Source organism: Ochotona princeps, chromosome 9 (assembly GCF_030435755.1).
Source record: "Ochotona princeps isolate mOchPri1 chromosome 9, mOchPri1.hap1, whole genome shotgun sequence".
Classification (NCBI taxonomy): domain Eukaryota; kingdom Metazoa; phylum Chordata; class Mammalia; order Lagomorpha; family Ochotonidae; genus Ochotona; species Ochotona princeps.
Window position 1 is genome coordinate 46285437 of NC_080840.1, and position 13982 is coordinate 46299418.

Consider the following 13982-nt stretch of genomic DNA (forward strand, 5'->3'; position numbering starts at 1 on the left):
CCGTAGTATGGGTGTTTCCCTATATGAATATTAAATGAGAGCAAGATAGAATTTATTGAAGTTTAAACCAGAGATATGATAGCCTGTTGGCACACTGAGTCAATACAAAGGGAGAGAACAGGTGGTAAGACAGTATAATTATACTTTGGGATATTTTGTGGGAATTTGCTGAAAGCCCACATGTGCAATTGAGGCAGGCATGTCTGCTTTGTTGGCAATTCTTGCAAACTATGCGAGAAGGGTTGCTTTGTCACAGCAGAGTATGGCCCATCCAAAGCAGCATGCACCCGATGGTAGCAGTGTCTTATTTCGTTCACTTGACCCTGCCTCTGCTCCTGCCTGGGAGGGCCTGCATCCTGCGTTTCTCAGAGACCAGGCCTATCTGGATGATCTGCAGTCTCACTTGTTTTATTAAGCCAGAGCATTCTCTGATGAGAAAACAAAAGGGAATGTTGAATTCCTGTTAAGGAAATGGAGAAACTGGTATGGAGACAATTCATTTTGGAAGGATCCCATACTGTTTGGCAGCTCTCAAACAAGTGCTCAATTTTAAAAATATTTTCTTTTTAGAAGAAAAAAAAATGGAACTGTTTCTCTCCAGTTATTTTCCTAAACAGAACTGGCATAGTTTTTTTGCAACTGGATTTTTTTTTTATGAAATTGCTTGATACTACCTAATGAGCTACATAGGTCAATTATTATATGATTTTATCCTATAATACAAAACAGATCATTCCCTCCCCACAGTCATAACTATTCCCATTAAGAGAGTACCCTAAGTAGACTCACTACAAGTTACTTATTAAATGGGAAATAGAATATAAGAGAAAAAGGAAAACATTTTATCATCATATGGGTGCAATTAAAAAAGGTTTAGATGTTTCATCGTAATTGCAATATCTACGTTAGGAAAGCTTCGTCTCTCTCTTGAGTGCCAAAATGTAAGAATGGAAATAATTTTCCTTCAAAACATGACAGTGGAGAAGAATGGATCTCACATTCCCTGTATCTGTAAGCATGCTACATGGCCAGACAAAAAGAATGTGGAAAAGTACCTTAATATCTTCTTCTTGTGACATTTAAAAAAAAAAGTCTTATTATGATAGGTTTAGTACGAAGAAACATGCTGCTTTGTATTTACGCCTTAAGGAACTACCTGACTTTCATCATAATTCTTCTTTTCTATTGGTAGCATAAATTAAGGCATTGATTTTTTTTCTAATATCACCACATAAAGGGGCTAGAAAGGTCTTTCAAGACCCCATTCTTAATTTTTACTTTTATTTATTTATTTTTATTTACATTGCAAAGCCAGGTTTACAGAGAAAAGGAGAGACAAAGATCTTCCCTCCACTGATTCACTTCCCAAGTGGCCACAACAGCTAGAGTCGAGCTGATCTGAAGCCAGAAGCCAGGAGATTCTTCCAGGTCTCCCACGCAGGTGCAGGGTTTCAAGGCTTTGGGTCATCCTCTACCCAGGCCACAAGCAGGGAGCTGGATGGGAAGTGGAGCAGCCGGGATACGAGCTGGTACCCATATGTGATCCCAGTGGTGTGTGCAAGGTGAAGACTTTAGCCACCAGGCCACCACACTGAGCCCTCAAGACTTTGTTTTTATAAAAGCCCTGGTCTGAAATTAACTGAAAAAGTACCTAATGTCAGGGAGATAGCAAAGAGAAGTAAGATGAGTGGTAGAGCAGGTAACTGATGTGTTTCACACTAGAGCTCTAGATATAGTACAAGCCAAGACAGCACAAGTGGGCTTTGGGAACAATACTCTCAAGGGGCTGAGTGTTCAAGACTGTTATCTTAGGAACAAGAGCTGCTGTGTACAATCTTTAGTAAGGAAAAATCACTTTCTGGAGGCTCTCACCAGGAACTTTCGATTCAAAAAGCGAAGAAGGGGATGACATTGTGGCATAGTGGGTAACGTCACCACCCGCAATGCCAGCATCCCATACGGGTACTGGTTCATATCCCCCAGTTGCTGCACTTCTGATCCGGGTCCCTGCTAATGGGCTGGGAGTGGCAGCAGAGATGTGCAAGTGTCCAGGCTCTTGCCACCCATCTGGGATGAAGCTCCTAGAGTCAGCCCTGGCTCTTGCAGTCATCAGGGCAATGAGCCAGGGGATGCAGAACCTTTCTCTTCTTCTATCTTTCAAATAGATACATAAATCTTTTTTTTAAAAGCAACGGGATGTATGGGCTTGAAGATGGGTATATATCTAAGCACACACAGAGGATTTGCTGGAGAAGAGATATATATGATTGGAAACCATACGTCAGAGTTGGGAGTGTGAGAACAATCTAAATTGAGTTTGGACAGAAGACAGCTCTGAAATCCTGAAACAACTCTACTAGGTTTCAGTTCAAATCACAAAACACAGTGTTAGTAATCTTCCTAACAGGAAAACACATTTTAATTGAGTGCACAGAGAAGTTTCAGTGATGTGTTTCCTGTCCTTGAAGATGACTCTTGCAACACAGTGCTCCTTATAGTAGTCCTATGCTTTCCCATGAAGGCATTTCTGCAGGCTAGCATGCATGAAAATAAATAAAATATGTAAAGATAATATCAGATTGGAGAAGGCAACACTGACTCAGAGAAACGAGTTTGGAGGGAACTGGAGGAGGAGGAAAAGTTCTATGTTTTCTTAGCAACTGGTCTAATCACTGCAACCATCGTTGATTTCATAGACAAGAGTTCTAAGCTGAATAACGGATTGTAGTCACAGTGATTCTATGATTACTCACAGTTTATCTGAGAAAAGATTCAACACAAATGGAGCACGTTTATGTCTTCTTTGCTGTATCCCCAATACCTATGATTGTGCTTAGCATACGAACACATTCAACAAATATTTGCCAAACAAGCTTAATTCATCTGGTTCCATTTTATAATTTGAAATTTTAATATCATTTTTCTATACATCTGTAAGTATTGAGTAGAACATGTAAGATAAATAGTGTGGAAGTGAAAACACTAAAAATTATAGATGTTAAGGTATAGTCCTTCAAGGTATATGAACAGACTTGCCATGTTCTCATTTCATTGTTTTCCTTTAGCTGATAAAGAGTAGAAAATGTCCTACAGTAGTTAAAGGTGTAGCTACATCATTATGTCAAGACTTTAGATATACTAATAGATTAATTTTATTTACTTAAGAGACAGGGAGATAAAAAGGCATATAGAACTCCTATCCACCCCAAATATCTGCAATGGCCAGGGCCAGGTTGAAGCCAACAACCTGGAACTCACTCGAAGTCTCGTATTTAGGTGGCAGGGACACAAATACATAAGCTTCTACCTGCTGCATTGCAGAGTGAATATTAGCAGGAATGTGGAAGAGGGAGAAAGCCAGGACTCAAGCCTGGGCACTTGACATGGAGCATAGTTGTCTTAAACAGCATCATAAATGAAGGCTACAGCCTGTGCTTCAATGGTTTATTTTAATGTTAGCAGTCGATAACTTTTTTCTTTGTGATGACATAGATGGTGACAGTGAACACGTAGGCCTGGGGTTAGGTGTTACTTCTCTCTTCATGCTGGTTACATCCGCTTCAGAACTCTCACCTTCCATCTGTGATTCTCCATCCTGAAACCTCCTGGGCTATTTATGCCATGACTGAGTTGTTTCACTTAGCTATTTTTCAGCCTGGTCTTTGGTCATACCATGACAACCCGCAAGAGACAACCAGGCATCTGGTCCCGTTTAGCACAGCTTCCAAATATGGTCTAAATATATATGGGGAATTGAATAACATACCCTGACGATGTAATGGAATGGCTAAGGTTAGAACCCTTAAATCTGACATTCATTTAGCAAATAGCAAAAAGGGTCTTGATGACAAAAGGATAAACAATAAGTGTCGAAGAGAGGTGTGGACAGATTTGAAAATACTGTTAAGAATTTCTTATGATCACATTGGCAACATTAAGGAATGATGCAATCCTGGCTACGATATGTAAAAGTCCTTCCAAAAGTAACTAGACTATATAAACTTTGAAACAGAGAAACTAACAGGCTATTCACAAAGGCACATAGAAGAATATGAAATCATGTGACCAGTGCTGAAGCCTGATTCTGATGAAACATACTCTCAGCCTAAATTTTGGTGTCTGAAGAATTCACCAGAAGCCCCTAGAAGTTATTTCTTTCTGTTCAGATACTGTCTTGAATCGTGTTGCTTCCCATTCCAGCTTGACTCCCTTACCTGTTTTTGCTCTTCTCCTAAGCCATCCCACATGGAAGCCACGATTTTTGATACTTCACCAAAGGTGGCATTTGGATTTTGGCCCTTGATGGCGGCCTGAGTGTCACGGAAGAATAACGCATAGGCAGACACAGGCTTCTGGGGCTCATTGGGGTCCTTCTTCTTCTTCTTTTTTGGAGTTTTTGGCTTTTTCCCCATATCAGAGGCAGGCCGCTTCTCTCCTCCATTGATCTGAAATAAAGATTAAAATGGGTTACAGAGGAAGAAAATTTGCAGTAAAATCATACTATTTTCCTTGGAGACTTACACACACACTCACGTTCCTACATTGGACAAACACAGATATTCCATAGAGACACATTTGTTAGTTTTCAAATAAAATGTTCTGGTTCATGTGGTCACCATATTCACCATACCCTAACCTGAATTTTAACAGTTTTAGAAGATTTGTTCTGGTAGGTGTTTGGATTAGTGTTTAGGATGTTGGTTAGCATGCCTGCATCCTATGTGGGAGAGCCTGGCTTTGATTTCCAGCTTTGGCTCTTGATTCCATCTTCCTGCTAATGTACACACCTCTTAAAGCAGTAAGTGATGGCTCAGCTACTTTGTTCTCTGCCTCCCACATGGAAAATCTGTATTAAGTTCCTAGCTCCTGCCTTTGGCTTGGTGCAGTCCTGGCTGCCACAAGTGTGGAGAGTGAACTAGCAGATGGCAGTTCTGTCTTTCTGTGTCTCTCAGCTTCTCGACAAATTCTTGTTGCCTTTTTTTAAAATTAAAGATTTATTTTATTTATTCAAAAGGCAAAACATGGGGGAGATGAGTAGAAATAGAGAGAGAGAGAGAGATATTCCATCCGTTAGCTCACTTCCCAAATGGCTACAACTGCGGGTAGGACAGGGTGAAGCTAGGAACTAGGAGCTTGTTCTGGGTCTGCCACATGGGAGTTGGAGCCCAAACACTTGGGCATTCCTCTGTTCCCATCCCAGGCCATCAGTAAGGATCTGAGTTTTAGCGGAGCAGCCAGGATTCAAATGGGCACTGATATGGAATACTGGCACTGCAGGCAGAGACTTAACAGGCTACATTATAGTGCCTCCTTTTTTAACTCTTTTGTTTGTTTGTTTGTTTTAATAAAATTTTTGCTTATTTTTATTGGAAATGAAGATTTACAGAGAGAAAGATCTTCCATCCACTGGTTCATCCCTCAAGAGGCTGCAACCAGGAGCCAGTAGATTCTTCTAGGTCTCCCATGCTGGAGCAGGGTCCCACGGCTTTGGATCATCCTCTACTGCTTTCCCAGGCCACAAGCAGGAAGTTGGAAGGGAAATGTAGTAGCCGGGATATGAACTGGCACCCATATGGGATCCCAAACACATGTAAGGTGATGACATTAGCCATGAGATTACCGCACTGGGCCTATTATTTTCTATTTCTTACATTATAACTATATTGGCATCAGATTTCTTTTACAGCAGCCCTAGTGGACAGACAACCTCATCCAGCTTGTTTTCTTATGGGGAGTTAATCCTTGTCTTGCTAATCATGGCTTTAAACCACAGGGCAATTCGTCAAATAAATAAAGCTGACTGGATATTTACTTTGTATTTGGTTCTCTGAAAAGCTGCTGGGGAAGATGTAGTACTACATATGGTTTAGAAAAGGCAAGGTCTAGATACTAGATCAGTGCTGTCCAGTGGATTTTTTCTAATGATGCAAAATGTCTACTACATTCTACATTATTCTGTATGGTAGTCAACAACAGTATGGAGATGGTATGAAACATATTAAAGGGAGTAAGGAGCTAAATTTTGAAACTCCATTAAAATTTAAATAGCCACATGTAAGCAATGGCTACATGATTGGAGAGCGTCCTCCAGTCAATCAGATTCTAGAGATTTCTAAAACACGTTTTACTCATTAAAGGCTCTTAAAATAGATTCCATGTTCTCCAGCTATGATAGTTTAGATATTTAACTTCTTTATCACACAGAGATTCGGAGAGGGCTCCTTCTGCTGGTTCACTCCTCAGATGCCTGCAACAAGGGAGCGTGCAAACTGAAAACTCAAGGCATTTCGCCCCTCTGAGTGACAGGGAACTATCTCTGCTGCCTACCATGGTCTGCACTGTCAAGAAACAAGAGTCAGGAACCTGGGCTGAGTACTGAATCTAGGCATTTCAATATGAAGTGGGAGCATCTTAAGTGACACCCTAGTCACAAGGCTAAATGCTCACTCCTGGATAATTTTAGTCATTATTCTGATGTCTAGGAATAACATATGACTGCATTTTACCTTTGTTACTAACTAGATGTGCTCTCACTTCATCCACTTTTATAAAATGAATGATTTGGGCTGAGATTTATGTCCAACCTAAAATTACACAAATCTGTACGAATGCAAAGCTCCTCTCTATCTGAACGATTGTCTTCCCACGTGCCTCTCTGACCCACATAAACTCCTACATGTGCTACTGCCTGGTGGAGTTGCTTCCATCCTATAGGCTCTGCACCCTCACCTTCTGTTGTGGTGACAGTGGTTGCTTTTGCCTCTCTACAGATACGATGTAATACATATCTTTTTCACATCAATTGCTGGTAGCTTATTTGTGTAAAATAACTGCCAACACTGGAGAGGAAGCACCAGCCACCGAGAAGGCTTTTGATATGGTATCAGATGATGAAGTTTCTTGCCCTCCTTTCACTATTTTTAGCTGTGTTATCTGGGTTGCATTAATTCCCTGGGTCTTAGTTTCCTCTACTATAAACCAGCCACGGCACCATATTATGATTACTGAGATGGCATATGTTTACACATTTAAAAACTCTTTAAAAGGCTATTAAATATTAACTATGACATGGTTTAAACTTTTAGAATAATTCATTGAATAAATGCAAGGAGCCTAGTGTACGACCCCTTAGGTTCACTTTGAGAACTATACCCCAACACCACACAATGTAGGAAAGAACCTAAGTGAAAGCTTTAGCTTTGTTTGTACCGAGAGAGATGAAAACGCTTGTAACTCTCAAACTGTCTACAGAAGCAGTTCAAAGAACCTCATAAGGAAAGGATGTTCTGAACTGAGATGGCATGCTAAATGGTGCACTTGCTAGGCAATTCTCTAGGAAGAAACTGAGAAGTAGTCCTGTGAAACTTTGGGCCACTATACAAATTTTGCAGAGGACTGGCTTTCAGGACCGACATCGGGAAAACTAATGTAACAGCTGGCATTAAACATGAAACAGGCATCACTTAGCATGGTGATTCCTGGCATGGCTGCACATTGCATCAACCTGGAAAGTTTTTTCAAAAAAATATTTCTTTATTTACTTGAAGATTTATTTATTTTTAGCAAAAAGACAGATTAACAAAGTAGAAGAGACAGAGAGGAAGATCTTCCATTTGCTTCTTCCATCTTCCAAATGGCGACAATAGCTATAGCTGAACCAATCAAAAGCCAGGAGCCAGGAGCTTTTTCCAGATCTCCCACGCAGGGTCCAAAAGCATTGGACCTTCCTCCACAGCCTCCCCAAACCATAAGCAGTGTACTGAATGGGAAGTGGAGCACCTGGGACAGGAACCGACACACATGTGGGATGCCTATGCTTGGAGGTGAAGGATTAGCCAGTTGAGCCAATACTCTGGCCCATATTTATTTACTTGAAAGGTGGAATGACAGAGATAGTGAGAGAGAGAGATATCTTCCATCTGTTGGTTCACTCCCTCACTTTCCAAATGGCTGCAACATTCATGACCAAGCCAAGCCAAAGCCAGTAGCTTTTAGCAATTCACTCTCCAGATGGCTGCCGATGTGTACACTCCTGAGCCCAGGGCACACTGTAGCCTCCTCTCTGAGATTTCTGTACTCTGTTCCACTGGTTCAATGACGCTATCATTATAGGGTTTCATTCTTATCTCTCTGGCTGTATTGTTCTTAGAAGCATTTTTTGGCACATTGTCAGCCTCACCTGGTCAATAATGCTTTTTGCAGTGAAGCTCGTTCTGTTGTGAGTCTGTACTGAGGTAACCTCATTTGGATGCAGAGTTCCTACTCGCACTTGTGTGTGGATGATGGTTAGGTTCATGTCTCCCCTGAGTTTTGCACACACACAGAAATCATTACTGCTCAGCATCTCTTTGTGCAAGTTTTAAAGCTAGCTCCATGTCCAGTGAAGCCCCTACCATTCACTCAATTCATTCTGTGAAGTTTTGTTCTGTGACAGTGAACTCTTGTCCTTTCCCGGATGATAAGCACTAGGAAGGTAGGGTCTGAGTCTGGTATTGCTTACTAGCCTTGTCACGTTCCTCGGTGGATGGGAAATGCCTACGATTTTTTTTAAGATTTTTTTTTATTGATTACATTGCATTATGTGACATAGTTTTATAGGCACTGGGATTCCCCCCCACCCCTCTCCAATCCCCCCCTTGGTGGATTCCTCCACCTTGTTGCATTACCACAGTTCAAATTCAGTTGAAATTCTTTCATTACAAGCATCTACCAAGCATAAAGTCCAGCATCTTATTTTCCAGATAAGTTCAACGGTTTCTTGGGGAGATCATCTCTGGTCTGAAGGTAGAGCTGGCAGAGTATCGTTTCCGATCAGTTAAAAGCCCCGAAATAACATCAGTAACAATTTATACTGTTATGGAATTAGTTGACATGGTATTAAGTAACCAATATGTTAAAAGAGAAAAAAAAAAGAATGCAAGTTCTGAACCACATCCTGTGACTTCTAAATTGACATTTCAATTATTATTTTATATACAACCAGGTTCTATACACCTTAAAATGACTATAGATTACTATTCAGCTGTCTCATGTCTATTTTAATTTTAGTATTTAGTAGTTTATAGCATTGAAGCATGATTTTGCTGAACCTGGCTGTTTTTCGGGTAGTCTAACTCTATAACTCTAACAAGATATATGTCAACAGTTTAGGTGAACAGTTTTAGGAGGGGTGTGCAGAGAAATCTTCAATACCCAAGTGAGGAGTAACTAAACTTTGTGTCCCACCCAGTGAGTTATAAGTGCATCCCCGCTGACCGTTTCCTGTCTGTTTCTAAGCTTTCCTTGTTGTTCTCTATCTATTCTAGTTTTTTGTTTGTTTGTTTTGAGGGGTTTCTGGAGCGAACCTGATGGTCATTACGGGAGAGGGTGGGGACCCAAACTCAGAACCAGGCAAGGACCAGAGAAAGCTCCTCTCCCTAGTCCCGAAGGAAGTTTACTGATCTTCTGTTTCTGCAGACCCCTCAGTGCTCCTGGTTGTCGTTCCGATGATCTTGGATCCTGCAAGGCAGGATTTGGGCTTCTTCCATCCCATGTGATAGATCCAAATGGGGGTGGGTGACCTCAATGCCTAAGATTTTTTACAGAGGTAATAAAAATACATCACAATAATAAAATCATAAGAATGAATGACTGAAACCATAAAAAGTTTCTACTATGGGAAATTATGCCTCACAAATTTACCTATAAACTTTAGAATACTAAACAATATTCAATGAGGGAGAAGACAGATTTTATAAAAATATTTGACATGCTAAGAACTAATTTCATTGTGTTATAGGATATATCTTTGTGATTTTCCTTTTTGTAGTTTTATAACTTCCAAATTGTTTATATGCAATCATTTTATATTCATAATCATATTCATTTAAAAAGAAACTAAAGATTAATCAATCAGTGAAATGATGATAAACACACTGAAACGAGTTACAGACACTGTGTTAGCCAGCAGAAACAACCACATGAAGGAGTTTGGTTTCCAGCAGGAGGAAGACAGGGCAAACAGAAGCCATGGGACACAGGAAAATTTTGTTTGCTTGCTGTGCCTCTCCAGGTATTAAAATGTGATTTGGAAGAGCATACTTGAGACAGTGTAACTGAGGTCATGCAATTACCTTGAACTCTGATTTAATAATCCCTGTCAAATAAGGCCTAGACATCAGGGTATTACATCTTTCAAAGTGCCACCATCCCATATGGAAGCTGATTCAAATCTTGGCTGGTCCATGTCCAGTCCAGCTCCATGCAGATGTCTCTAGAAAAGTAGTAGAACCTGACCCAGTTATCTAATTTCTGTAAATATATCCAAAGGAAGTGAAACCTGTGTATGAGAATATAACCAGCAACCCTATATTTATAGCAGCACAATCTACAATGGTGAAAATACAGAAACAGTCCAGATACCTGTTGAAAGAGGAGTGGATAAAAAAAGCTGTGGTACATCTACTCCATGGAATACTATTCTACCATTAAAAAGAATGAAAGTCTACCATTTGCAACAAAATGGTCCCAACTGGAGACTACTATGTTCAGGAAAATAAGCCAATCCCCAAAGGACAAAAATTGTAAGTTCTTTCTGATTTAAGGCCAGGTTCATGCAAAATACAAGATCAACAGATATTTAGGTAAACATATATACATATATTCTTATGGATGAACTTTATAATGGAGACTGGCATAACAGGAGTAAAGATGCATTGCAGCCTACATCTCTACTCCAGAATAAAAGAGGACTCCCACAGAAACCTTTAAATAGATTTTTATAGTAGGACACTAGATTTTTTTTTCTTTTGCCATTGCCAGAACTTACGATATCATGATGCACTTAAATAGTAGGATGATGGACTTGTGATGGTTTGAAGGACTATATTACGGTAGTAATATGGAGGAAAGCATTGGGTGGGGGTGAGACTGGGGTGAGGAAGGGGAGGTGGAAGGGTAAATCCTCATACCTATAAAATCCTATGATTGAAAATACTACTATTACTGCTACTACTACTACTACAACTACTAATAAACATATTAGAATGTCTATATAGCTGGGAAAAAGTTTTATGATTCATGAAAAATTTCTTTCTTAAAATATTTAGCTGTTTTTTCTCCTATATTGTACAAAGTTGTATTTAAACTACTTATCGTCATGTTTATTTTACTTTAAAATTTCTGTTTAGACAGAATGGTGCAGGCTTTAGGTATAATGAATGGTGTAATTCAAAGGAGGAATGAAATCCTTTTTTATCTGGGCTTCTAGTTTCTGGGGAAGGCCTGATGCTACTGCCATTAAAAATTTCAAGCATATCTATTTTAATTTTGTTTGTTTGTTTTTTGCGGGGGCTCCATGGAGGGAGGGTGTGGGGAGGGGTTGGGGGAATCCCAGAGCCTATGAAACTGTGTCACATGATGCAATGTAATTAATAAAAAATTCAAGCATGAAGTCCATGAAAAGCATAGATTATCACTTTGAGGTAAGAAGTAGCAGCTGTTAGGAAACCAAAACTAACAAGTCCTTTCAGTTGGTCATTTAAGAGCTTGCCCTGTTTTCCTGGCTTGCCCTTTTAGCATTAATGGCAGACAGTCTTGTTTCTTAGTGTTTCATTTAGGAGCAGTGATCATCTCAGGACATTTTCAACACTCAGGAGATACTACTTATGCAACAGAAAGCATGACTCTGGGTCTTCCACTTTGTATCCGATTCAGTGCATGAGGGGTATTGATCTGTGAAGCCGTTGTGTCTACTGTTACACCCAGATCACCAGCCAGTCCCACACCATTACATCATCTTTGCCTTTCTCATTACTGAAAGCAAAAATATGTCTATCTGCTTCTAGCCAACAACACATGATGACTGCTCTGTCAGTAGTTGGTTTGAATAATCTGTTATGCCAGAAAATCGGTATCTGAGAGGATTGACCTAATGAAGGTATTTCAGAATATTTGTAGAAGATGGAGTTGAAAGATAAGAGAGTATTGGTCCAAAATTAAAACATAAGAGAAACTTTAATTCATGGAAAATACAAACTGTGAGGAAACTATTTATGGATGCCAAGATATTTCTGCATTAGAACAGAGCTGTTTTTAATTCTAGTTTCTCACAAACTTTGTGAAGTACCCTTATACGCAGGGTTATACATTTGTTACCCGACATTCACTACTTGTTCTTCAACTATTAAACGGATCACCAAAGCTGTATTTTTGGATCATTGTATTCTTTTGTTTTTAAAGATTTATTTATTTTTATTGGAAAGTCAGGTATACAGGGAGGAGAGACAGGGAGAAAGATCTTCCATCTGATGATTCACTCCCCAAGTGACTTCAACGACCGGTGCTGCACAGATCCAAAGCCAGGAGCCAGGAACCTCCTCCAGGTCTCCCACACGGGTGCAGTGTCCCAAGACTTTGGGCTGTCCTTGAGTGCTTTCCCAGGCCACAAGCAAGGAGCTGGATGGGAAGTGGAGCGGCCGGGATTAGAACCGGCACCCAAATGGGATCCCAGTATCTTTCAAGCAAGGACTTCAGCCACTAGGCCACATGGCCGGACTTGGGTCATTGTGTTCTGACCACTCACAGAACCACCATCATAGCATTAAGCTATAATCTTAATGCAGGCGCCATTATACAGTAGGGTAAGCCTCTGTCCGTGATACTGGCATCCCATATGGGTGCTCGTTCATTCCTAGCTGCTCTGATTCTGATACAGCTTTCTGCTTATAGATTGGGGGAGCAGTGGAGGATAACCCAAGTACATGAACCCCTGGATCCTCTGGGGGGACCCAGAAGTAGCTTCTGGCTTCAGATCATTTCAGCTCTGGCCACTGTGGCCATTTGTGGCGTGCAACAGTGCATGGAAGATCTCTCCATCTCTTTCTTCCCTGCAACTTTACCTTTTAAATAAAAATTAAAAAAAAAACAATGTTTGAATACAAGAATAATTGAGCTATAATCTCACATAATTTCCTCTTACCCAAAAAGTTACAAAAAGGGGGGACAAGTATGTCATATCTGCTTATTTATTTAAAAATAAAACATGGTTTGGATGGTATGGTTAAATCTTTTGCTCAACGTTCTTGTATAAAGGCTTGTCAGCGTTTACAATATCTCTGCTTTTTAGGATGCAATAAAATAGGATGACATGTCCATGCCTTGATTTGATGTCTGAAGACATACCAAAGTACTTGGGCAGTGTGATTATGAAGTGTAAGACTGATTGACTCATGAGCACTGGGGATTACCACCTGACCTGTGAGGTCTCAGTTTTCAGTTTGCATGTTCGTTGTATGCGATTTGTGAAGAAATGAGTTGCCATTTTAGATTTACTACAACAAACTGGGGATGTGCAAGACCTACTTTCTGTGTACTTCTAATATGTATGTGAAAACCCCATGGTCATTCCTCATGCACAAAGCTTCCTTGGAGACATAAAGGTTGCTGTAATTTGGATTCACTTACATGCCAGTAATGGACTCTACTCCTGAAGATACCTGCCTCTTAACCACAAACTATTTGGAGAGAAAACAGTGAGGAATATGATTATTGTGGAAAATCAGCTAAATGGAGTTATAATGTGTCCTTGGATCTCAATTTTGGGTATCATCTGATCCTAATCTTTTCTCTTGAAAGACCTCTGTCTCTTCATGAGACAGATAAAAGCTTATACATCCATTTCACAAATTTCACATAAATCCTGGATACTAAATTCTATAGTAGCACTGTCTCATAGAGCTTTCTGGGGTCAGAGCAATGTTCTTGGCACTGTGCAAAAGGGCAACCATTAGCTATATGTGGCTATAGATTATCTGTATTATGGTTAAGGGCAACAGAAGAATTGAATTTCTAAAATTTGATTTTAATTAGTTAAATCTGAATCTGAAAAATCATGCATGATTAGTAGCTATTGTAAGGGACAATAAAATATTTTGGAGTCTGTACCAAAGTATGATATTTCTAAAGTTATCAGGGTTCTAAGACTGGTGAATTAAATTTCATTC

General features: G+C 39.9%; 1 protein-coding gene across 4 annotated transcripts in view; it reads right to left on the reverse strand.

The window, feature by feature from the left end:
* Window positions 1-13982, reverse strand: part of TOX (thymocyte selection associated high mobility group box) — a 316397-nt gene that overhangs the window by 30827 nt on the left and 271588 nt on the right. For all 4 annotated transcript variants that reach the window (XM_058668651.1, XM_058668652.1, XM_058668653.1 and 1 more), the window contains one exon: window positions 4215-4445. In XM_058668651.1, the coding sequence (XP_058524634.1) occupies window positions 4215-4445 (231 nt within the window). The remainder of the gene's footprint in view (window positions 1-4214; window positions 4446-13982) is intronic.